This window comes from Strix uralensis, chromosome 4 (genome assembly GCF_047716275.1).
Source record: "Strix uralensis isolate ZFMK-TIS-50842 chromosome 4, bStrUra1, whole genome shotgun sequence".
NCBI lineage: Eukaryota > Metazoa > Chordata > Aves > Strigiformes > Strigidae > Strix > Strix uralensis.
In genome coordinates, this window is record NC_133975.1 from 56,516,715 (window position 1) to 56,541,889 (window position 25,175).

Sequence of the window (25,175 nt, forward strand, 5' to 3'; positions counted from 1 at the left end):
AGACACATGCAATTCAAATTATATTCAAATGCAAAAATAATTCTGTGCAGAGCAGTAATGCACACCAGGATATACAGCTGTAGTGTTATGCCTATCAGGTATGTTTAACAGTTTCCTCACCTTTACTCATCTGGATAATAAGCAAGAGTTTAAATGAGGAGACACTGTTTACCTGCTCTTAATTTTATTGTTTTGGCAACTGAAGAATTAATGCTGAGAAAATTTTTATAATTGGCTAAGTTTTACAATCCACACAGTATCATGGCTGCTCTGTGGGAATGTATACTAATGGTAATTCTTTTGTAAGTGTACATATGGGTTGGAAGGTTTGTCATCATTTAATGGTACCTGCTGGACCACGGACTGAGGTACACTAACTAGCTAAGTAAGCTAACCTATATCCACAAACTTTTAAAATACTTTAGGCTCTGATGTAAACCTGATTTAATGGCAGTAAGATAGGTTGTAAAGATGCAATTTACAGAACATGATTTAACTTAATCTTTAAAAATATTTTCACACAAGGAAAGACAAGACTTGATACTAATTAGAATTCCATCAAGTAGCAGGAGTAGTAGTAACTTTTATTTAACCAGGATAATTAAAACCTTTGAGACTATCATCTTATTTGCAAAAGTATCCTAGGGCAACAGTGGTTTATCTATACAAAGTAACAATCTAACACAATAGAAAAAAAATTAAAATAAAATAGAAAAGCTTACAGCAATTATTGATCAAAGCAAAATCACTCAGTGGTTCAAAAAAGTTCAAGATTTTTACAAATGCTTGCAATCTGAGAAGTATCTCCATATTAAAATTCTGTGATGAAAGCAAATTGCTACAATAATGCATACCAAAACCACAATGGTTTGGTAAAATGCTTTCATTGTATTATATATTGTGTTGCCAACCCTTCCAGCTACTTTGAGATGCTATCATTGTTGAGATTATTGTCCCCTTCTCCACTTTGTCCCCCAATAAAGCCAAACAGATAAACAAAATACAACAAATAGGCTTACAGCTATCCATTCCTTTTACTGATGGTCAGGTCAGTTCATGTATCTTAGTGGGAGACCAATGAAGTATGGTACCACTGCACTTATGAATTCCTCTTTTTAGAGAGGAATTAAAGATTAACACTAGCCATATTTTAGATTAAACATATTCTAAGATTTTTACAAATCATGTTTTTGGATGAAGTTCTTTGCCACATCTGATAGATTGTAATTTTCTATGTTCCAAATTTGTCTGAATTTAAAAAGCATTTACCAACATTACCAAGACATTTTAAACAACCAAATAAACATTTAAAATGTAAGGAGATAAATAGAGTAAAAAATTAAATAAGTTTCTTTGCATAAATTTTCAAGGAAAAATACCTGACATTTTATAGTCAAGTATGAAGAGTTGGGATCATAATAACTGAATCATAACGCTGAATGAACTTACTATCAGAATATATGAGGGTGCACGTTGGCTAAAGGCCATGAATTTTTTTGTTCTCTCACTCTACTATAATTCTACGTTAAAGAAACTTCCTTAGGGAGTTTGTGTTCTTACAGTAACCTGGTCCACAGACTGATTTTAAGGTTCTCATAATTCATAAATGAACTTTTTCATATTTTATTTTGTAGTTTTCATCAACATCTTATTTCAACATTCTGCTGGATTGACATGCTGTGTTGATTTTTCTCTCACACTTTCTACCAAATGCTTTATACCAGATGATTCAATTATTTAGTGTTAGGGTTTCCTGGTAGTGATTTCTTAGGGTTTCAAAAAAAATTGAAACTAAGATCATATCCTTATTACTGAAATTGATGGGTTCATATTAGTTTGAGTGACTTAGAATATCTAGAGAGATGCAGGAAATCTTTATGACAAACTTCGGTTGAATAATACTGTGATGATTCTGAGAGACTTGGTATCTTAAAGGATGTTTTTATCATAGTCATCAAACAGGATTCCAGTTACAGTGTATATTGAAGAAGAATGAAAATAAACTGCAGCCTTTTCTATGAAAACTTGCAAGAAATAGCTATATGACTTATGTGGTGATACTATGTATGTTCCTTTCCCTGCTCCCCAGAGATATTTCCTTTGAAACTGTTTTTAATATTTCAACCTTCTAAGCTACATCAGCAGCTCTAATTTTAAAATGTTTCTTTCTTTTCCTCTAAGTATGAAATCTCTCCATATTCTGTCACTGGCTAAAATTGTCAGAAACACCTAAGTGATTTTAAGCCCAGCCTATTCTATTTGGCAGAAGTAATCTAGATATTGAAGTGCATATAAAGTAGTGTCTAATATATAAGAACTACAGAAGAAGTTAATCTTTATGTAAATGTAACTTTGTTAGTACTGCTAAAGCCAGTAAGAAATATGTTAATTTATTGGCTGTGTATGCTCTGTTTCAGTGGTACACCTTTTCAGGGCTTTGTTAACAGCTGTTAAAGAATGTAGATCATCTCATTCACAAAAGTTGCAAAATATGTGCTTGGTCTTCTCCCTTTCAAAGATGTTTTTGGAAGGCCAGGTGTGATGCTAAGCATTTAGGGCTTCTCTGTTGTTCACAGCTGTGTCCTGTTGCTCTGAAAAGGAGGCGAGGGAATGGAGATAGTGCCTACACCTGGGGAGGTGATACTGAGCAAGGACAAGTTGCTGGTGATGAGTTCTGGGGCAGGTAGTAGTGCTTGCAGAAGGACTAAGATTGAAGGGTGGAGTAGCGAGCAGCTGGCTGTGCTTTGGAGAGCATGGGAGAATTGCCTACAAACTCACTAGCTTAATTCTGAGCGGCTCCTGGAAAGAATTTGCCCGCAAAGACACAGGAAGAAGGTGGTACTTTTATTTCTTTTCTGTCATGTTTTAAATCTTTATTCAGATAAAATGTGGGCTCTTTCAAACTCCCTACTGGTTCAATGTTCACACAGTGTTTGTTATTTTAAGTGCTTAACTTTAAATACTTCTGTTGGGTTTGGTGAAGCTTCAGCATGAACTCCAGGTGTGTAGAGTTGGTGGAATTTCCTGGGAAGATTTCATGGGCCTCTAGAGATCTCTGTAAGGTACATCAAACTATGTAAGTGCACCATACTTAAAGTCTGTGAGTGTTCTGGAGCAGGAATGGGCAGTAAAGTAAAAGTCTTTAAACTGAATTTCTTCTTGGGGGAGGTGACCTTTATGCTAGTATGGAGCTGGATAGTACTGGGTGGTCCTGTTGCTAGTTCTCTTTCACTGTTATTTCTGCTATTATTTTCATATAAGTACTGTAACAGGTGCCCCTATATGTGAGATAAAAGATGTTAATGTATACATTCTTTTTAAAAATAACTAAACTAGATTTTCCTGCTGTGTCTGTTGTAGAGTAACAGAACAAAGCTACTATGGTTTAGTTAACAAGATAGCTTGTTAAATCATTGCTTGGGCCTTCAGATTTTAGACCCATGGAGTAAGAGGAAAAATCTGAGGTGGAAAACTTGAAGCAATTTGCATTGATAACTCTTATAAAGAGGTGTATTGTGCCTGACTTGGAAATCATAGAAATGGATAGGCTGGTCATTGGAAGGCAGGCCTATTAAAGCATGGGAAATTTAGCTCTAATTTAATCTGTTCTCTTTGAGAGATCAGACAGCCTAACTTCTGTCTCAGCAGTTTGTAAAAACTGAGCCGGCTGTGGTTAAGCCATGCAACTGTTTATGGCCTTGAAAGTTTTGCTGCAAGTTCTTGAAGTTGGGTGGTATTCTCATTTCAAGAACTTGTTCCATCTCAGTTTGTGAAAGAATTTGATTGTCTGAGTGCAAAGTAAGAGCTATACGCTCTTAAGGTACTCCTCCCCCAGATTTCTGTCTGAATAAAAGGGAGAAGGAAGGATTCCTGCGTCAACTCATATTAAAAAGCAGAGGAGCTTTGTAGGCAAGATTACCCTCAGTCCTTGCTGAAAAGAGACTGTGGAGTGTTTATTTGGCTTTCATATACAAGGTAGTCTGAAATGGATTCTGTCTGAAATTGCTTGGGCATTTCTGGACAGATGATAAGAGGCAGGTGTTGCTGGGGGGGGTGTGTGTTCATTTTCTTTTGAACAGAGAGGGCTAGATAGGTAGCAAAATGTGTAAGGGGTGTCCCTGCCCTTTTAAATGGAAATTAAAAATATAACTTCAGGTTTAGTTTGTCTAGAAGCCCACCTATATGTATGTTCTCTATATAGTGGAATTTCTGCTCTACAGTTGCTTCAGTGAATACCATTGGTTTTGAGCTTCTTTCTTCATGGCACAATATCTGCATATACACTCATCTGACCTAGTTCCAGTGTTACTACTTTTTTTTTTTTTGTCCTATTCTAGATTGAACTGTATTAAGGTAGTACCAATGATGATACCATATCTAATAAGATCTACTTGAAATAAGAGAGAATAGTACAGTTTCCTTACTGAGTTTTAATGTTCCTCTTAATAATTTTTAAATTTAATGTGGTTATTCATGGGGGGGGTGATAGATATTCGGGAAGTTTTGCATAACCTTTCTCAATTCACACTGTAAATCTGGTAAGGACAAGTATTATTTGTGGGAAAAATAAACAATCTTATTTTATTATTGGTAGCTCCCTACCTGCACAAACTTGTCTTCTAATTTTGGGTAGGACTCAGATGAAAATTACATCCTGCCTGTGTACTCAACGTTTTCAGATCATGTCTTACTTGTTCTCTTATTCACTTTTAACAGGATTGGGAATTAAACTTCATGTTTCATCAGTAGAGCCCTCTGTCCTTTTCTCCTCCTGTCAGTCACAGAGTTTCTTTTTAAGTTTATATGCTAAGTGTGTCTGCAGATATTCCCTGTTAGTGATCCCAGAATTGTCTTTACCAGAAACAGTTCAGCTATGGGAAGGCAAACTTTAACGCAGGGCTGCTGATATCTGAGTAAGCCAACTCCTCCTGAGCACTTGTCTGCTGTGGCTGAGCTCTTTTTGGTGCCCAGTGCACCACAGACTAGACTAGCGCCATAGTATTCAGCGTAAAATATCCTTACTGTTCAAATCTCTGTAGTCTTGCTTCTCTTGTCACACCAAGCAAAGAAACACCATTAGGAATAGATCTTGGCCTTCTGTCCAGAAAGAAGCAATCAAACAATGGTAGTCAGTGAGGATTTCCCTTGTCTGAAGACTATGTATTTAGTAGGAAGCTAATCTAACTGGTTGCTATCAGTTTCTTAATCTGTTAGCAGTGTTATGCCTTGCCTGATGGAGCTGTAGCTGTTTCCTACCTAGGAAAGTACGCAATCTTAATGTAAAGATTTTGGGTAACAGAGAGCTACCGTAGTCTTTAAATGCCTCCTGAATTGCTGCTGTAGTAAGACCTTGGATTTATTGGTACCTCGCATCTGTCAGAACAGTTGCTGGTTTTTACATTGCATTGTTGTAGCTAAATCGAGAGTTGATGAATACAAATCTTCCTGTCCTTACCCTTCATCCAGAAGTTTTTGGTCACAGCTAAACTTCATAAGTTATAATACCTGGTTTTCTTCAATTGGATCATGTTACCATGATCTTTCTATATTAGAATATTTCTTCTGTAGCTTTCAAAAACTATGCTGCTGTTACTAAGAGTGAGTTTGTAATAATACTGTTTTGAGTAATTTGATTCACTAGCACTCAGGATAAAGTTAAAAATACATGGGGAACAAATGCCCTAATTTTTAATTTTTTTTTTCTTTTAAACAGGCTTTTAAATTTTCTTCTGTAGAGAAGCTGGACAATGTTCTGACTTTGTTACTGAAGAGCAAAATATCTGCTTATGAATTCAGCCCATTCCAAAGTGAAGAGGAGCACCATCAACAAGCTAGTGAGTCACTTCTTGTATGCATTGATTTTTATTACTGATGCTATGGTTATTACTTATAAATGTTAATAAGATGATCTTTTAAGTATTTAAAGCCACTAGTGAAGTGAGGAATCCACAGTAAAGACAACATAAACAGAAAAAATGGGAAGAATATTTCTGTAAATCATTACTTCGTGACTCAGTACTATGTATTTATACTTCTCTGGATGTTTGATCAGCTTTGGATTAACTGCAAATTGACAGCTTTACAGCTGAGCAAGTGTATACTTACAGAGAAAACAAGCAATAAAAGACATGAGGAGGAGATGCCTATACATTATATATTTTTTTACTAATTGCTCTTCTGCAATACAGTTTAAACTTCACTTTCTCAAAGTTTGGTGACATAAAAAGAAAATCAGAAAGATTTCTTTATCTGAAGAGAATGGATGACTTTTGAACCTAAAACAGCACTAAACTCCTCCATTCGCTTTCATGCCTATGCACTTAATAGTTTCCATTGCTTCTGGCCAAAAGATAATTATATTATTTTTATTTTTTTTTAAAAAAAAGGCATCCCAGTGAGTTAAAATAGGATTTGTCTATAAAGTAGGTACACTATTGAATTATGCACAGTGTATCAATAGAAGCTACTGTTTAGTACCAAATAGAGGATCCTGGTTGAATTCATTAACCACTTAATAAGGATTCAAACGGATTTGCAATAAACCAGGAGTGTGATTATTTAGCTTGTGTTTTGAAAGCATCATTACAATGTTATTTCAGCTGTGCGTTAGACCTCAGTTTTTCTAAGAAATTTTTTGGGAAAAACAAAAGCCAAGAAAATGCGTTTCTCTTCTGAAATAATTGAGAAAGATGTGTTTGAGTTGTTGCCTGACTCCTGTTTTGTGTACATGGACTATGATTTTGAGAGAAAATAAGCTCACTACAATCAAATACAACATAATACTACTTATAACCAAATATAACAAGTTTTGAAGGTAGCCCTACTGTGATCGCTATCATGGGTCCTTTCTTTTCAGTAAGGTTTCTTTGATGGTGGAATTCACCCCTCTGATCTAGATAAACATGATTCCACTTGTATTTTAAAAATGAGCTTAAGTATGAGTCTGGGTTAGTGGAAGCAAACAAGTAGGGTGTTACAAGCAGGGTGTTAAATGAGGCACCTGCCCTTGACATTTTCCTGTGCAAGGCTGCAGGATGGGGGTGTATGGGACACATTAAAGACTCATTCCCAATGTGAAATGTTAGTTCTGATGAATGAAAGATTTTCTGCTTCTCTAGTAACCAGTTAGATCTGGGCATGCTTTTGAATATTGAGAGTAATGCTTACCAACCTGCAGTCCCTTCCTAAAAGGCATGTGTGGTTCAAGAGCAAGTTGACTGCTTGTGAGCTTGAGCCAAGTAGTGACCTTCTTAAAATGAACTGGTTTGATGTATGGCACAACAAGAAAGTACAAAGTTAGACGCCTAGATTCTTCATGAAAGAAAGATGTGGTTGCAGAGCTGAAAGCACGCAGAATGGGGGAGGCCTTTGGCTCTGATCCCCCCTTCTGCCTGAAAGGTAGTTTAAGAGCATCCCAAGCAGGCATTACACATATTGGGTCTAATAGAGGACTGGCATCTCCTTGTTCAGCCATTTTTATAGCATTCTATTCCAAGCATCAGTTTTCCTTCCAAAGACAAAATATCAAAGAATAAAAACTAATTAAATACTTTTGGGAAGGAAATGAAGCTATCGGAAGAAAAGCTCTTTAGCACTGAGATGAGTTATTCTTGTGTCTCTGAACAGGCAGATGAATCAGTCCTAATTTCACAATTCCTGTATGTGGTCAAAATAGGCTAACATGCCAGAAATCCAGTTGTCTGTTTCCAGGGGGAACGCAGACACTTTGCATTGAGACATATTTGGCTGAAATAGAAGTATTAGACTTATTGACATGCTTTTCAGTGACTACCTGTATGTGATTCTACAGGATTCCTCTCCGCTTCCTAATTTTGCTTCTAAAGGCTTCAAAACTGATTGAACTCAATAAAGCTTCTGATTAGACTTGGTATCAAATGCTTAGTTCATAAAGCTTTGAATATGTAATTTTTTTTTCAAAAGCTGCAGTGAGTTTTTTGTGCATCTAACATCTAATGGACTGTACTTAATCTTCTGTCTTTCCAGTCTGGGTATAATAGCTCTAGCTTAACAATAATACCTCTACTCAAAGGTAGGTGCACTCCTTGGAAGCTAGGTGCTTCCAAAGTAAAGATGCACTCTTTTCAGCCTCAACGCTAAAAAAAGTTTGTATCTCTTTAAAGCTTATCCTTTGGAGACTGTTTCATGACTCCAGTCATTGGCATGACTACAGGAGGTCAATCCTGCAGCATGAGGCATAGATAAGAGAAACATTTCTCAGTATAGTTTTACCATGATGCATTATTTTAACATTATAACTAGCACATCAGGGTATAGCTGATAAATTGCTGTACTTCAGAGTTCTCAATATGAACTAAGTGAACAAATAATGAAGAACTCATGATTAATTTTATTGGATAACTAATGAATTGCATAGTTTGATTTCTCTCAAAGTATGTAGCTGTGTGATTAAAAACTTAGGAGTGTAAAAAAATATAAGATCTAATAGGAAAAATGTATGTGATGTAATCAAAGAAAAATGCAATGTGATGCTTGCCTCTATTAACAATGGTTTAGATAAAGACATCACCAGATGCATGATGCTTACATAATTTTTCAAGAGCCACTCCCTTCCCCGGAATGGCTGTTCAACAATTTTTTAGTATGATGAATGCAGTACTTGCAAGAGGTTGGTGTCTAGGCTGGCAATATCAAAATAGATGACAAAAGTGAAAAAGGTCCACTCTGATACCATCTTATTTTCAATGCATCTATTACAAATGTCTGAATAATCCTCTCAGCTAGCACTTCTTTGCTTGGTTCACTCTTCAGTGCGTAGTTTCAGGTTGCCTAACTTAAGGCAATCTTATAACTGTCTGTATTTTGAATGCAGAATTTCCACCAGAAATGAAATTTCATCATTCTAGGTGATAAGAATGAAAGTATGTACACGATGCTGCTATAGCTCTCACTGTGTATTTCCTATCATATACATACATGATCATATTTACAGTCTTTTTTCTTACAAACCCTGAGGCTGTTTACTTGTCTTTCAGTTTACATTTATTCAAATTAAGTTGGAGACTTTGAACGCTTGATGACAGGCCTTACGTGTAGTTCCTTGTTTAATACGGTCTTTTCTGAATGGTCTGTTATACCCAGTCTAGTATATCAATATAACCAGGTCTCATATACATGTGTGATTACCTGTCTCTATACTAACATATGTATATGCAAGCACGCCTATAAATAAGATGTGCGTAGGGTTAAATCATCCATTGTTAATTCCCTGGGGTAGACCCAGCTGGAGTATTTTCACTATTCCTATTTCTTTTAAACACTAATTAAAAAAGCAAGACATCCTGACAAACTTACTATGTTACCATCTAACAGAACAACTTTACTTGCTTAGAATAGGGATAGCAATGGACTTAATGATTTCTGATAAGGGAAGTTTTTCAAAAGATGCCATGGATCACAAATACGTATTCTGGAAATTTGAATCTCTTGCCATCAAAGCAAGGAGAACTTTTTTAGCAGCCCACCAGACTTGGAGACGTTCCTTGCAATATGAAAACCTAGGGCTATAGCCCTGCAAGCACTTTAAGATGTATGTAATATTCTTTCTTTATGGGATCTCACTTGTTGGACTATGTGCAGGAAGGAAATTACATCTCTACTTAAATGGAGGCAATGATGATGCTATATCTTTACTTGCTGTTTGACCTCCTCTTCAGTTTGTCAGTATTTTTCAAAAGAAATTGGTTTATAAAAAAGCAGTAATTGGAAATGGTAAAAATAGAAATTTGTGCTGACTGTTTTACAAACCATGATTTCCAGTGATAGCCATTGGAATGTATTTTGCCATGCCTAAGATGGCATTTGCCTGCTATCCTATTGTAATAGTTATCGTAGTAACCAAAAAGTAAATTGTGAGTCTCTACCAGAAAAATACTGTTGGAACTGCTGTATATATAAAAGTTTGTCAGAAGTAAAGTGCACACTTCAGACCTGAACTGTGCCTTTTCTTGTTTAAATTGCCTTTTTTTTTTTTGTTGTGATAGTTTTATGTAATTCTAAAGAATATAGACATATCTGAACAGTGTCAAAATATATTTAGGATTATGCATGGATATTACCTACTAGCAGTATAAAAGAATTAAGATAAAGACTTTTATTCAGCTTATCAAGGGGAAGAATGTTTTAGTAATGTGTGATATTTAAAGAGATTATTATGCAGTCTCTGAAGGGGAATACTGGAAGCCCAATCAGATAGGAAAGCTAAACACAGACTGAATAGAACCCCCTGGAAAAATATTGTGTTTAACAGCAGCATTAAAAGACAGAGCTAAGGCATTTCTGGGATTTTTATTGGTGGTGGTGTCTTCCATCCCTTGTGGAAGCATGTAACTAAAACTGGAGGTACTGTCCTGAATATTGTAAATTCTGTACCAAACCGATTTCAGGGTACCTTGTATGTATATTATTCCTTCATATTCTGGTAATAGAATCCAGTCGAAACATACCAATAAACCCAAACTCCTATTTCAAAACTTTTCTTGAGCTTGGGAAGCTCTGATTCTGCTCTTGAATCCTCAGGTTTGAGAATTCTTGCTGCATTGATTCCTGTCCAAGAGATGGCAATTTACTTGAGGAAAACAAGTTTCTTTTTCCACTATTAATGAATTATCCTTTTTTTATAAGTTACCTGTTACTATTTCTCTGATTGAACTCAAACATCAGGGCTTATGAAAAGTCCCAAATTTACTCTCTTTGTAGAAAATAGTGCTTTTTGTCACCTACCACTGCTAGCAATATAAGTCCTATACTGATTTTTGTAATTCCTTCTTTCATGCTGAAACACCTATCTCAAAAGAAGAGATACAGTCTGGGTTTTCAGCTGCTAGTGAAACAATGGGAGAAGAGATAGACTGGGGAGAAGAAATAGATGGAGCTTTAAGTATTTCTTTGGTTTAATTGATATTGACACTGTAGAATTCATTTTGTCTATTTAAATTGCGTTAAAAAAAAAGTAATGTCCTGTATCAATAATTTGGGATGTAAAAGAAGGATGTCTTACAAGACGTGCAGAAATATCACTGTAGGCTGTTTTGTTTGCTTATTGCAATTTTATGAAAATTCCCACAGGCCAAGACAGTACTGCAATATAGTAATATTAGATTTTATGCTCTGTTTTATAGCCGAGGTGTTCCAGAATGCTCGGCAGAGAAGAGTAGAGAAGGTATTAGGACAGGACAAAACATACAAAACAGCAATTCCCTTTTAACCTTGTGTATGTCAACTGAAACTTTAATGAAAAGCAAGCGTGGGCCTCAAAGTAAGTTGAAAGTTGAAGAAGCCTCCTTAATGAACTTGAAAATATGCCACTTGGGCACTTTCTCTTTAACCTTTCCTTCCCGCTTATGATCATCAGCTAACTAGTTCTTAGCGTAGGTGCCAAACAGCAGCTGCTTTTCTCTGTTAACATTCTTCATTAAAGGACTGCTACTGACTAAAAGCTGTTCACTTCTACTTACCCTAATAATACTACTTTTGTTCAGTTCTATATATTTAGCTGAAATGTATCAGTTGTTCCAGTTTCGCAGCTGACAAAAGTTCCAGCAATTTTCCCCAATTCAGTGTGACAAACTTGCAAGTTCAAGAATGGTATTTTCTGCCTGAAGCATGCGTGCTTTCAAATAATTATAGCCTCTTCCTACTGTGTATAATACAAAACTTCAGTTAAAGCAGTTAAACACAGTATGGTGGAAATTTCTTTACAGTAGAACATCTAATTTGTCTGAAGAGCTCACTGAATTTTGTGAATTGGCCATTAAGTGAACAATTATAATTTAAAAAAGACCCAAACACAAGCAGATCTTGCAGTGGGTTATTCTTACTTGGTTGTTTTGACAATGGTATCCTTAGTTGTCACTGATGTTTGCTGCAGAACCTGGAGAAGAGAGATAAGTACTTCAGCTTTGTCAGGTGACTTGGGATGGATTTAAACAGTTAGTGGTGCCTCTTTTCAGAGTGAGGGCAAATAGAAAGACTAGTAGGCTTCAACTGTCTCTTGAGGTCGTTAACCTTTCTGGTTTTTTTGATTAATTAAATAGGTATGTAGGGAAGTAATTTCTGAGTAATCAAGTCAAACATCTTTTTCCCTGCACAGGTGGCAAAGCCATTAGATTACACAAGGCAGATAATGACTACTAGTGCCATGGTTGCATGTGGAAATGGGCACTGAGGTGTTACTGAGGTTGCTCAATGAACAGCAGCCATCTCAACTGTTGGTATAGCATTTACCAAGGGAGCAATCATACCAGGGTGGCCTCCAGTAGTTCAGTAGTTAAGAGTTTTCTATCAGCAAGATTTGGAAAGTTGAACTCTTGGATCCTACTTTGTGTAAGTGCAGGGGGTTGCCGGTTGTGTTGCCTGAAAAGGTTTTGCAAATCAGAGTGTTAAAAGCTGTCTTAAATTGGTGGAGCTCAGTGTGGTCACCTGATGATCCTCACAATAACTTTTTGCCTTGTGTCACAACTTGATGGCACCAGGCTTCTGTTTCATGGTCCATTTGAACCACTCAATAAAGCCTTTACGTGCGTCTGCTCTAATGGGCAACCAATCCTGCACAACACAGAAATAAGATGTGGAGGTCCTTCTTTTCTGAGAGTAAGGCTGGTGGTGCCGTAGCGGTTGAAGATGACATGAGGTTAGCACCTGCAGATTGAGGGGTTGCTTTTTTTCTCTATTATCAATATACCACCATATATTAATATGTGGAAAAGATGTAGTTATGAGGAATTTAGTGAGTGGAGGGCAAGGTGACAAGTCAGGGGCCTTCTAATCCCAGCTGGTGATCTATGTAACTAAATGAAAAACTGCGCAACTGTCTCTTGAACCTGAACACGCTCTTACTGTCCTAAAGTGTTGTGATAACTAAATGAAATGGACTCTGAAAGCCCAGGACCAATATACAAAGCTGCATACCTGCTGTCCCCACAAGTTTCTGGTGTTTGTGTGGCTCCGTCCCTCCACACCACGTGCTATATATGAACCATCTGTGGGAGCAGCTAGTACAGTTTCATGTCTGAAACTGTTCGTGGCTGACTAGAATGCAGAAACAGCCATCATTGTGGCTGTAAGCTTATGCTCCTATATTGTTCGTTGCTGAACCTTGAACTCTGCAGCAGCAGCAACTGGATCAACCTCATGCCTAGATTTAATTCTTTGAGGGGAAGGGAAAAGAAGTCTGAACAGATCTTTCCATGCTTCTAATCCCAACCTTGTTAGTACCCATCCTAGGCTAGAGATGATATATTATCATGCCCAAAAGAAAGCACCTAAGTCCAAAGTAAGGTACTGGGAATAGTATGATGTTGTGGTTCAGCAATGTTTGGATTCCTTAAAGGAAGAGCCTGCCCAGGTGGTCTCTTGAGTTAGAAGCCTGTATTTCTGGTCAACAGAGGTTTTTAGTTGTTCATTTGGGAGTAGGGACACCTGGTTAAGGAGAGCACGATGGTGAGTCCTGTTAGCCAGGATTACCAGTTTAGACTTTCGTGACTCAGCTGTTTTCAGACAGCTCTTTGCTCTTAATGCATCTGTACAATAGGAAGCCCCAGAAGCCATGTCTGTGCTCATCTGATGTGTGTTTTTTCTAGAAAGTGTCCATGTAACCACCCTACAGTGTGAGGCCTATGTAGTTCAGATTTCTTTGCACAAGAAAATAGGTCTTTGGGTTCTGCTTGTTTTGAGCAGAGTAGAAGCACCAAGAAGTTTAGTAATGTCTAAGGGGAAGGACTTGAAACTTCTGAATGTGGCTGTGCGTTGTGTGTTATGATCATGTCCTCTAGCTACAGTGATACTACATACTATGTTGCATGGCCCTGGAAAAATCCAGTGTTTTGTCAATGCCATATTTTGCTAAATCTTTGCTGGGAAGAAGAGTGCGTTCATACAGTTACATTACTAAAAAGGAACTGTGTTTAATTTCATGGAAGGTTCATGATTAAAGAAATCAGGTCATAGAAAGCACAAACTACATACTTAGCAATACAAAATATTTCAGGCAGCCAATTTTATTCTGTATTGCTTGTCATAACAGTATACCAATAATGGTATAAATTTGATTATTTTTTTTCTCAGAGCATTCAATTCCTGTTAAAATTGTCATTATGCCATCATTTTTTGTACTACTAAAGGACTTTGAATTCAAGGGTCAGTTATTCATTTATTTATAGATAATAAAGCCATATTTATTATAGAAATGGATTTCACCACAGTATTTAAATTTATCTGTAACAGTAGGTGTTGCAGAGAGAGCTCTTGAATGAAATTAGGAGAAGGGTTACAATAATTTTGTAATCCCAATGCAATTTCTGTTATTTGTCCTCTCTGGATTTAGGGTCTTTTGACAGCACTCTTGTCTGTTGCACCTGTTTTAAGCATCATGGGGTGGAAATACATTCTGAGAAAGTCTTTTGAATTACTCTGTGAACAGAAATTTCCCTTTTATGCCTTTTTTTGAAGTGGATACTATGAAAAAATAGAAGAGATGAAATTTATTTGTAATCACTGTCAGTAGAATTATGTCTCGATCAAGATTTGTATCCTGGAATTAACACTTGAATAATTAAATTCAGTCTTTAGATTTAACACACTCCCAAGAAAATAATGTAATCCTTGTAGCTTCTTTGTTCAAAGATGTAATAGTGATGCTAGCATTGATGCTTGTTTAAAATTAACCTTTTTGGAAATTGCCTTTCAATCTAACATCTCATTGGATCTTGTACAAAAAGAAAATCCCTCTCTGCTATTGAATAAAAAGTCCTGCCTGTATCTGTGTATATGTATGGAATTTTGTCGCATTATTGCACAAAGTTGCTGACTGATAGGTTGGTATGTAGCAGTAGCACTATCCTCAATGATTTCTTCACAAATGGTTATAACTAGAACCAAGATTTTGAAGCTGTATGATCTTATAACAAAGCTCATGTAGCCCAAATAGTTGGGAAGACAGGTCACATTTATCTGAATACTCATTCTCAAAATAAGAAACAAATAATTTTTATCTCCTGTTCTTGGTGAAAGTGCTTTAATATTATGTCGTGTTAAAAAACATTTGTTTCACTTATGTCTTTTTTAAGTGTTATGTAAAAGATCTCCCTACCGGTGCTGCTGTTAAAGTTTTCATACCTGAAGACAGCCTTTTTTTCCTGCTTACTGCAAAAAGTAATAAAAAAAAAAAAGTTTGCTTTAGGAAGTTGGTTTATTATCCTCCATGGCTGACTGAGGTGTTTCATCTGTAATGGTGTAGTCTTCTGTAATGTTCAAAGTATGTAAGTGTAGCAGTCCTCCTTGAATGTCAAACCTAGCTAGGGAGGAGTTTGAGTTGTGAGCAGAAAAAACAGCTCAACTGCGAAGGAGCTGAAGGGATTTTTGCAGTAAGTTTTTTGGATACCTCTGTTTTGTGTTACTTTGGAAACTCAGATATAAGCCTAGAACAGGCATATGAATACCACTGACTCTTTTTCTCTTTACATTGATGAAGAAATCATAGCATTGGTAATACAGACTTGATTCCCCTTTTGGATTTGTAACCAATTGTTTCAGCTTTCATTAGCATGAGTGGAAATTATTTTAGAGCATGTTATTAATACTTTGTTAAGGCTTTTTTTTACTGACTGCATTTGACCTTGTAGAGTCTGCGATCAGGATGCAGACTAATGATTAGAGTTCATGTAATTTGCTCTTCTTTAAAATTACTGCTCAACCCCTATTTCTTTGCTGGGCATCTCCAAAAAAACAAACCAAAACAAAAACCCAAAAGACAGAAGAAAAGCAATTTGACAATGATTTCTGGATATTTTTTGAAATATTAGCTTGGGCTTGGACACTTTTTTGTTTAAGAGAATCCTCTGTAATATGTAAAAGTACATTTAGCTTTGCTGTCATCCCAGCATCAAAATTACTTGCATACATTTTTACTGCTCATGTGACAGCTCCTTAAGTTGGTATATATCTGCCTGGGGGGGGGGGGGGGGGGTAGTTTCTCCTTTTCCTATAAATAACATTTATAGTTCTTGTAATTACAGAATTAAGTCCAGTTAGTGCAACTTCAGTTAAAATGTTGAGTAATATGGAGTAAAGAAGTTGTGCGGCACCTACTTCTCTCAAAAACCTTGGTTGCTATACAGTTTTAAGATTCCCTGTTGTAACTCAAAGGATTTTAAAGCACACTGCAATTACAAAGGAATATAAGCTTAAACACATACGCCTGTTGACAGCAGCTCAGCCTGCCAGGGCTTCTAAAATGAGTTACTTGATTTACACAGGTGCTGTGTATTTACAGTTTCTTGGTTGGATATTTGGTTGCCTGGTGGAAATGAAAGTCAGGAAACACTCAATTTGTTTAAAAATCAGTTTAGGGTTGTTAATGTGACTTTTGACTGAAATGTGGCCCACTCAAATAGCTTGTGTCAAAACAATATTGGAGTGGGATAGTGTTGGAATATTATTTGTCCAAAATGCAGTCAAGAATTGTCCTAACAATTTTTCTCATCGATCAGTACTTAGCTATGCCTGTTCCAAGAACTATTCTTGTTTCTTGAATCCTTATATGTAATGGTGGGGTGACGTTTTGCGCTCTTCCGTGATAGCATTCTGCAGTAGCAGAAAGGGGGGGGGAGTACACAAATTCACCACTGCTGAGCCAAATTTTAATATGTAGAACAATGTAAAAATCGGAAGGTTTGTTAAAGAATGGCAGCTAAGAGAATTCTGAAAGGAGTCATAACTACTACTGAGTCTTTCTTCCAGCACACGAAGGGCTGAAAATGTGCTGGCTAGCCTGTAGGACAACTGATGACTGGGATATAAAAGACAACTTGAGAAAGCTAGAAGAAACTGTGTAGGCTCCCGAGCTGTAGTCCTGGCTGGGAGACACATGGAAAGAGACTGTAGTTGAAGGAATCATGAAGTTATAGTAAAAATGGGCAGGTTGAGCATTGCCAGGACTGGTATTCATTAGGAGCTCTGAGAAAATTTAGACGTAAAATAGCTGGATAATAGCTGGATTTCTAACAGTAGTGTGCAATTTTTCAGTCCTGTAGTACTAGAAGTTGTAACTGTGGTGCCAAAACCCAATTTCACTGGGGGCCTTGAGAACTAGGAGCAGGTTAATGTTTTGTCTCTACCAGAAAAATTAATAGAAATTGTAATAAAATTTATGTAATGTGAAGTCCTGCTTTATAGATTCCTTGTAGTTTTTTGTAAGAACTAGCAAACCCGATCAAGTCAGTAATTGATTGAGCATGGATGAATGGCCATGGGCATGGCCAAAACCAGGAGGCAGACAGTCGGAAGAAACTTACGCTAGTGATACAGAGTATTCAGGGTAGTGAGGAGGAGGGCTAATTGGGGGGGAAAAAAAAAAGGGGGGAGAAAGGCTTTACGAGATTCAGTAATTATGTAGTAAAATGTCAGATGGTATTCATTGTAGGTAAAAACAAAGTGGTGCAAATGGAAAAAGCAGTCCTATGTTGTCATACAAAATGAGAGGCTTTGAGCAGGCTATTAGCATTGAGGAATAGGACCACGCAGTTATAAGATAACATCAACTTGTTGCTAGGCAGCAGATCAAAAAGCAAATGAAATACTAGGAATTATTAGAAAAGGAATAGAGAACAGGACATAATTATGACAATGCATAAATTACATGGTTCACGCGCAAGTTGAGTATCGTGTGCAGCTCTTCTATCATCTCAAAATAGTTGCGTTAAAGCTGGGAAAGGTTCAGAAAAGAACAGTGGGGGTGATGGAGTTGATTTTCTATGAGGCACAATTAAGTAGACTGGAGTTCTTCAAGAAAGAAGTTTTGGGAATGAGTAAATCACTAGAAGTGCAGAGAGGATACACAAGGATGGAAAATAAGATGAATTGGGGACTATCTGTTGAACTTCATGGGAGCCGGGTTCAAAACAAACTAGAGGAAGCACTTTTTCAGGCAGTGGGTAGTAAAGATGCTGCCAAAAGACCCTCAAGGTGCAAGAAGCTAACAGTGCCTGGGGCAGGCTGGATGCATACTTGGAAAAAAGGTGCAGTGCATGCTGATGTATAGAGAAATCACTACACAGCAAACCACAAGTGATCAGAAAGTAAGAGTATGAAGGCAGAGGAAGGTATTGGTTATGGTTGATGTCTTTTTGTTTGTTTGTTTCATTGTTGTATGTAACTTGTGGCCACTGGTACAGTTAGAATACAGGACTATGCTGAAATAATAAACATTTAGCTTTGTCCCAGTTCTCCGAGGTGAAAAATAAAGTCTGTGATAAAAATTAATATCATGCTGTTTCAGATAAATCCTAAAAACCATTACCAGATACATTCATCTTTAAATTTTCTGATATTTCATTACAGGGATAAGCAACGTTTTGCAAGTCTCTGGTAGTGACGTGAATTTTCAGAACCTATAAAGGTGTCCCATTCAAATGTCTCAAATTAAAAGTATTCCTAAAGCATTAAATAATATACACTTAAGCAAAAGCATGTCTTAGCTGTAGAATTTTCTCCCCTTGCAAGAAAACTCATTTCTTAATAGAACTAAAGTGCTTTAGAATCTCTCTGCAGGAAAAAAAAGAGATTTCTCAGTTACCCTAAAGGCTCCTTTATTAAAATATGTATGTGAATTGTAAAACTGTTAGTTGGAGGGATTGTTCTTTAGATGACAGTTCTGCGTTGCCAGTTTGATAATTGTGATTCTGTAGTACTAATATTCAAAGGACTTCCGTAAAAGAAGGTGGAAGGTGTTCTATAAAAGCAAAACTGTTCTTTATGAGAACTTTGTTTCCATATACAGATAGCCATGTGGAAGAATTTCCTACTCTCCTTCACTGCGCAGCCAGATTTGGATTAAGGAACCTTGCAACATTGCTACTCAATTGTCCTGAGGCTACACGAGCTTGCAAGATAACCAACAAATATGGAGATGATCCAGCAAGTATCGCTGAGAAGCACGGGCACAGGGAACTAAGAAAATTAATCAAAGAATTGTCAGTAAGTCCATATGCTTTTTTTTTATGTCGTCTCTAACCAGGGAACTATGATGATGTACTACAGAGATCACAGAGTATCACCTCTTGCAAAGCCTAATATGTTTTAGTGCTTCTGTCTGAAAATATTATTTTACTCCTTTTGTCTCAGAAGGAGGGGGTCAAAATGGGGTGCAGCCACTTTCTTTGTGCATTGTTATAATGGGGATCAGAGTTTTTTGTGCTGCTTAAATTTTAGGCATGTAATGGAAGGGGAACAGTGAATCAGAAGTAGCTCATGTGGCTTAGCTAGACTGGTGCTTTCAGCGCCCAAACAGTGGTTGTATTGTAAGTAGTCTAGCCCAACCTTCTAGAGTACGAGATAAAGACTACTTTAAGAGCGTTCAGAATCACTTCTAGCATTGCCACTCTTAAGCATTCAACAAAGGGTAGTTGCCCTGCCTTGGCTGCCCACTCCACTGTGAAAGAAGGCTAAATTTTATCACCCTTTGTTAGATGGAGCAAATCTTTCTTCAGCCAGGTATGCAGGAGGGGTTTTGGGCAATAGCTGCCTTTCCACATGAAAGATAGTGGTAGAATATAGGTCTGTGCATAGTTCTAGCATGCAAATTATTGCCAATAAAATCTAACAGAATTGGTAGTATAAAAAGAAATATACTGTAGTAATGTTTGAGAGCTTGAACCTATTTTAAGTCTTTATTGTGCTAAATATAATATGAGCAGAGGTGATAATTCTTGCCCCAGAGGTTCTAAAGACTAGAGAAAATATCAGGTAAATCATATATTGAAAGAAAGACAGGATATGAATGTTGGCGTTAAGTAAGCCTATGTTGTGAAAGCCTGGTGCAGCTTTGCTGATGGTGTGATTATTTTTTTTTGTTTGTTTGTTTGTTTTTGGTGCCAAACTCCATGTTCACAGACAAATGCTAACAACAGACTTTTTAAGAGGAGAAAATACAGGGAGTGAGAAGGCCAGAAGTTTCACTTTTCTATTAACCAGTCATCTTGGTATAAACATGGGTAGACATAAGACCAAAGATGGCATTTGAAGAAATGTAGGGCAGAATGTTTTGCATGACTAAGGAGGAAAATGCAAGAAACTTAAGGGTAGTTTAATGTAGAAAGACCTATCATAAGGAATGGAAACACTGGCTGACTGAGGTGAGATTACTTATCAAAATTCTAGAGCAAGGTGATATGGATTGGTAAAGTTTTTTCTTTGATACAGTTGGCACCTAATGTGAAGGTGAAGGACAGGCATTGGGAAAACTGAAGACAAGTTTACTGTGATCAGTGTTGAACCATGAAGATGGCTTTAGCAGTGTCTTATGAGCAGATTTTTTTTTTCAATGAGTTCAAGGGGAAGAAAATTGTAGACCCTAGAGCCTGAACGTAAGGCATTTTGGCAGTGGTCAAGATGCTGAATGAGAATATGCTATTTAACTTGTTGTTGATGAACAGCTATTGATATGGGCTCTGAAAACACTGAGGGTGGGAGAACATCTGCCAAGCAGGTATTTCTCCTTTTCTAATACTGTTAAAGAAGTCTGTACCTAATTGAGGATGTGATCTAGTGTCTTTTCTGAAGTGGCAGAATATCTTCTTGCATTTACTGGACAATGAATCTGATCAGATCTCAAAAGCACTGCAGAGCTTTTTCTATTGATGAAGTGCAAAGGGGTGTTGTACTAGGGGTGATGCTTTTACCTCAGTTTTTGATACTGTAGTTGAGATGAAATTTGGCTGAAGAAAATGTGATCCTCCTTAGCATCCAGCATAAAGTTGACCACAAAACCAGGTTGTCTTCCTGGATCAACATGTTACTAACGTCACATTTAACGATTTCTAATTGCCATAGTTGTCTCGCAGTCACCCAAGCACTAGTCAGAGAACTCGAGCATGTAGCAGTCTGATGTATAAGGTCAGGCCCCTCAGCTCTTGGAATTTAATAGTTTGCCTTGAAGAGAGTGGAACAGTGTTCCCCAGCATCTGTACTTGTGGATCTGGCTAGATCTTTGTATGGTCAGGTGCCCCCAGTACATGCTATGTGTAAAGGATTGGTAAGACTAGGCAGAATATGAATAAGGTGATATTTACCTCTCAGTGAGACACCTAGACTTCTTTTCTAAGATGGTCATATGAGTCGGAGTTGAGCATGGAAACATAGTTTCCATGGTTAATTTACCGTGTTTAATGATAATGGTTAATTCCATGGGACGCTTACTTTTTATGCTAAACCCCTGCACTTCAAATGTGTTTTTGCTGTGCACCCTACATGGAACTGGAGACTTCAGAAAATGAATCATTTTATCCTTAGAAATGTACTCGTGTTCAGCCTCATGCTATAGTTTGGGGAGTTTAAGAGGAGACACAAGCACATGTGATACAGGCAGCCTACAACTGATACGCACTGAGAGAGTATGTTACACTTCTAGTCTTTTTACATTTTGGTAGACAGTGACAGAAGGCAGTGTTTGTGATCATGATATTTCACTCTAAAAAGCATGCAAAGTATGTGCATAGCTCTGATTAGGTTTTCTTTTTTAGTAGGATTATTAATTGTCCTAATAAAGTCTCAGTATAAAATCATCAATCTAAACATATAAATGGATTTATAATGGTTACTCTGGCTTTATACGTTGTAATTTTTTATTAAAATGGTTCCTTCATGGTACATATCTGCTATTGTTTGCATGTAAATAGTTAACAGTAGTTGTTCTCTGCTCATGATGACTGCTCTCCCAAGTGTGAATACTTACACCATCACTGAAATAAAACAACTCTTCTACCATCGTAAGCATGTGTAGTCTGGTTAGGGCATGCAGTTGTACTGCCCGTTTTCAGTTGATTCAAATGGCATGGCTTACTAATGCAACACAGGTAAAAACTGGAGTATGCTTCAAGTCTGCCAAATGTGTAATATGGTATTTTAGAAATGTTAGCTCCAACCGCTGAAAGAAAAATGGCTTATTTGTGTCCTCTGTAATAGTGCACTTAAGAACAAAACCACTTACTGTACTTCAGTAATTGATGGGAATGTGGAAAAAATATTTGCATGGCTCTGAGCCAAGCAGAATTTAGTTTAACCACGTTCCAGGAACTTCCTTTTACAGCTGGAGTATTGAAATTGCTCGTTATTACAATAGAAGTACTTTTGTACGTGGCATACCTCTCACTGTTTTAAAATCATTACCTGTGTTTTGCCATTTCTTTAAGGACTAGCCCCAAAATATACACCGTAATTCATCATTCCTATCTTGAAGAGCAGTGGGGTTCCAGAAAAATGAGTGTATTAAAACGTACGTTCAGTTTGTCCAAAATCCTGGAAAGTGTTTTTCATTTGCCTTTGTGATGGAGTATCCTTAGGGAAGTAAGAATTGCCCGAGATGGTTATAGAGAGCAAGAGCAGCAAAAGAAGTGGCAACACCAAGGCTACTATTGCTACCTGCAAGCCCAGGGCTTTGCAGTGCTCTCTTTGGTGGCTGGTGAGCAGATCTGTGCTCAGGGCTTTTTGGTGATGCAGCTTTGCTGGTAAGGACCTTCAGCTTCCATGGCCAGCAGGCTCACGGGAAAGGTGCTCAGGGCTCTCTTGGCAAAAGCAAGCTGTAGGACCTGCTGACTTGCACACGGGGTCATTGTATGGCACAAGTTCCCTGTCCTTCTTTAAAGGGAAAATGTCTTTCTGGAACTGGACGCTGATAGTGTTGATGTGGGGAGTGTTACAGCCACAGAAGACAGATTTGGAGTGCCTGGTGGGCTTGCTGGGAGCCAGTCTCTTGATTTGCATCAAAACAAAGCAGAATGGAAGGATCATGTAACATGTGGCATGCTTCTGTTGATACAGCTGTGTGAATGGTGGGGGAGGAGATTTTCCCCTTTTAGTACCAATATTATATGCAGGGTCATTAAATGCTAAAACATCACACCCTTTGAGAACCTGTAAAAATGTGTGCTTCCACAAGTGGTAGTGTCTGCCTTCTCTGTCAGAAATCCTGCATTTGAAACACGCCTTGAAAATGTCTCCTTTGTGCCGAGGGAACACTGCAAGACTTGATCCATTTGTGTTAAAGGTACTAAATTGATGGAGCTGTCCCTAAAAGAATCTTTAATGGGGATTATGATAAAGCAAATTATATTTTTCTTGCATTTGAGCACAAAGCCACCTAAATGAACATTCATTTCCAATTTCTATGTGTTTGATTATAGTTTAGATGAAGTAATTCTCTCTTCTATAGCATAAAAGAGAGATACCGCTTAACATTCTGTGATAACATCCTGAATTGTTACTTTGTCTTGTGATTTTATTCCGCTATAGAACCAAGTACTTGAATATTTTCTGTAACTGCTTTTAGGTTGCATTGCTTGAATCGAGTGTGTGAATTGAAAACTAGTAGGAGACGTTCAGTAGGAATACTGGCAGGAATCCTTGTCTCAGAGTATCTGAACAGGGGAAGTGATGACCCTTTTAAGTTTAGTTGATCCAGCTGATGACTCAAACACTAATAAGAAAGACCAAAGTACTTTTGCTTTCCATTAGCCACAGGCTTGAAACATTATCTGCAGTCAGTTGTTACAGTACCCATGATGGGTAGTAGTACCTTGTAAAGCTGCAGTAGTTTGTTTGGATATTGGGGCCCTTTTTCACGTGTTTCTTTTGCATATGCTCTGTCCCTGAAAGCTACTTTGACACTAGCTTGTTCTTGTTGCCAGCTGTGGTCTTCTAAGCCTATGTAAAATTTCTACCTCCAGAAAATAAAGAAATTGCTTAAATTAAGTTCTTATCCACCACACAAAGGAAAACTAAAAAATAGATGAGAGAAAACTTTGAAGCATGAAGTGACTAATGAGGGGAGTATGTTCAATTTATGACCTAACCGCTTAAAATTGGAGGTTGCACTTATAGCCAGTTTAGGCATTTATGCTTTGGTATGGGCGTAATTCTTTGTTCCATCACTTTGAGGTGCTAATTTCCCCTTTCTTTTACCAAGAACTGTGTTGCTGAATGTGTCGTAGTCAGGAAGATTACTGTGTACCACTTGTAGTATACATCACAGTTTCTAAGAAAAATACAATTCAGAAAGTGTTTTATTGGTTGTTTAATGCAGATAACTTCTGATTGTTGGCTTTGGCCTTTAAAGCAGGTTCCTAAGGATGACATAAATGTTATTTAAATATAAAACTTGAAACAGTCTTTTCATGTTGCCACCACACAGTCAAGACAGCACAAATTCATTTTTTATTTTTAAAATACCTTCTAACATTTCAGAATTGGTTTCCTGAAATCTAAGGCAGAAAATGCAGGTAAATTGAGCTTTTTTAACCTGCCCAAGATCTGTGGCCAGGCCTGTGAGAGTCTATGGCGGAACAGTGGACTTACGGAAGAATCTTCTTCCTCTGCCACCAGCAAAACTCTGTCTGGTTTTCTTGTTTAATATGATTTTCTGTCTGCCTGCTTCAGGCATCCCTTAGGCAGTTATTGAAAATATAGTAGGTATTTGATTCTGCACATATTGGTGAAGATCCTTTAGAATTGCATAGATTGAGACAGTGCCCTGGATAGGCCTTTCACAAGAAGCTGATTTTTTTCCAGAAGGAATAGTTACATCAATTCCTTTCTAACTCTCTTGAGGTACATCCTGCAAAATCTAGATCTGTAGTCAGTGAGTTCACTCCTGTTAGCAGTTCCCTCGGTAGCAGATAGAAACATAATCATACAGGCGGTTATAATTTTCACTTGGAGCCTGTTTTATGCAAGACATGTTTTAGATAAACTGGGGGGGGGGGGGAGAGAAGTTTTTGTTTCTGAAATGTCAAGCTATATTTTTATAAATCTTAGCAAACTTAAAGGATGGGCAGGGATGTAGGTTGACAAATAATTCACCATTGTACATCTCTTCCCTCTCATCTCTGTCTTATTTTGAAGTGAGTGGTTGAACCAGAATACAGAATTTCTTCTAGTATCTTCAACTTGATGAAATAGAAAAGAATCTACAAAAAAAGTGTATTGTGGAAATTGAGGGTACTTTTTTCCTCATTTGTTTTACGCTAAAAGAATCTTATCTGACTTTGTAGCTACTATTGCCAAATGACAATAAATCTTTAGATGGCAGGAATCCCTCCAACAAGGGTTCTCATGATTTGCTAGGGAGTTCTAGAAGGTCATGAGGA

At 37.3% G+C, this 25,175-nt stretch overlaps 1 protein-coding gene across 2 annotated transcripts in view; it reads left to right on the plus strand.

Moving 5' to 3' along the window:
* Positions 1-25,175, plus strand: part of BANK1 (B cell scaffold protein with ankyrin repeats 1) — a 160,819-nt gene that overhangs the window by 49,023 nt on the left and 86,621 nt on the right. For both annotated transcript variants that reach the window (XM_074866826.1, XM_074866827.1), the window contains 2 exons: positions 5,714-5,834; positions 18,815-19,011. In XM_074866826.1, the coding sequence (XP_074722927.1) occupies positions 5,714-5,834; positions 18,815-19,011 (318 nt within the window). The remainder of the gene's footprint in view (positions 1-5,713; positions 5,835-18,814; positions 19,012-25,175) is intronic.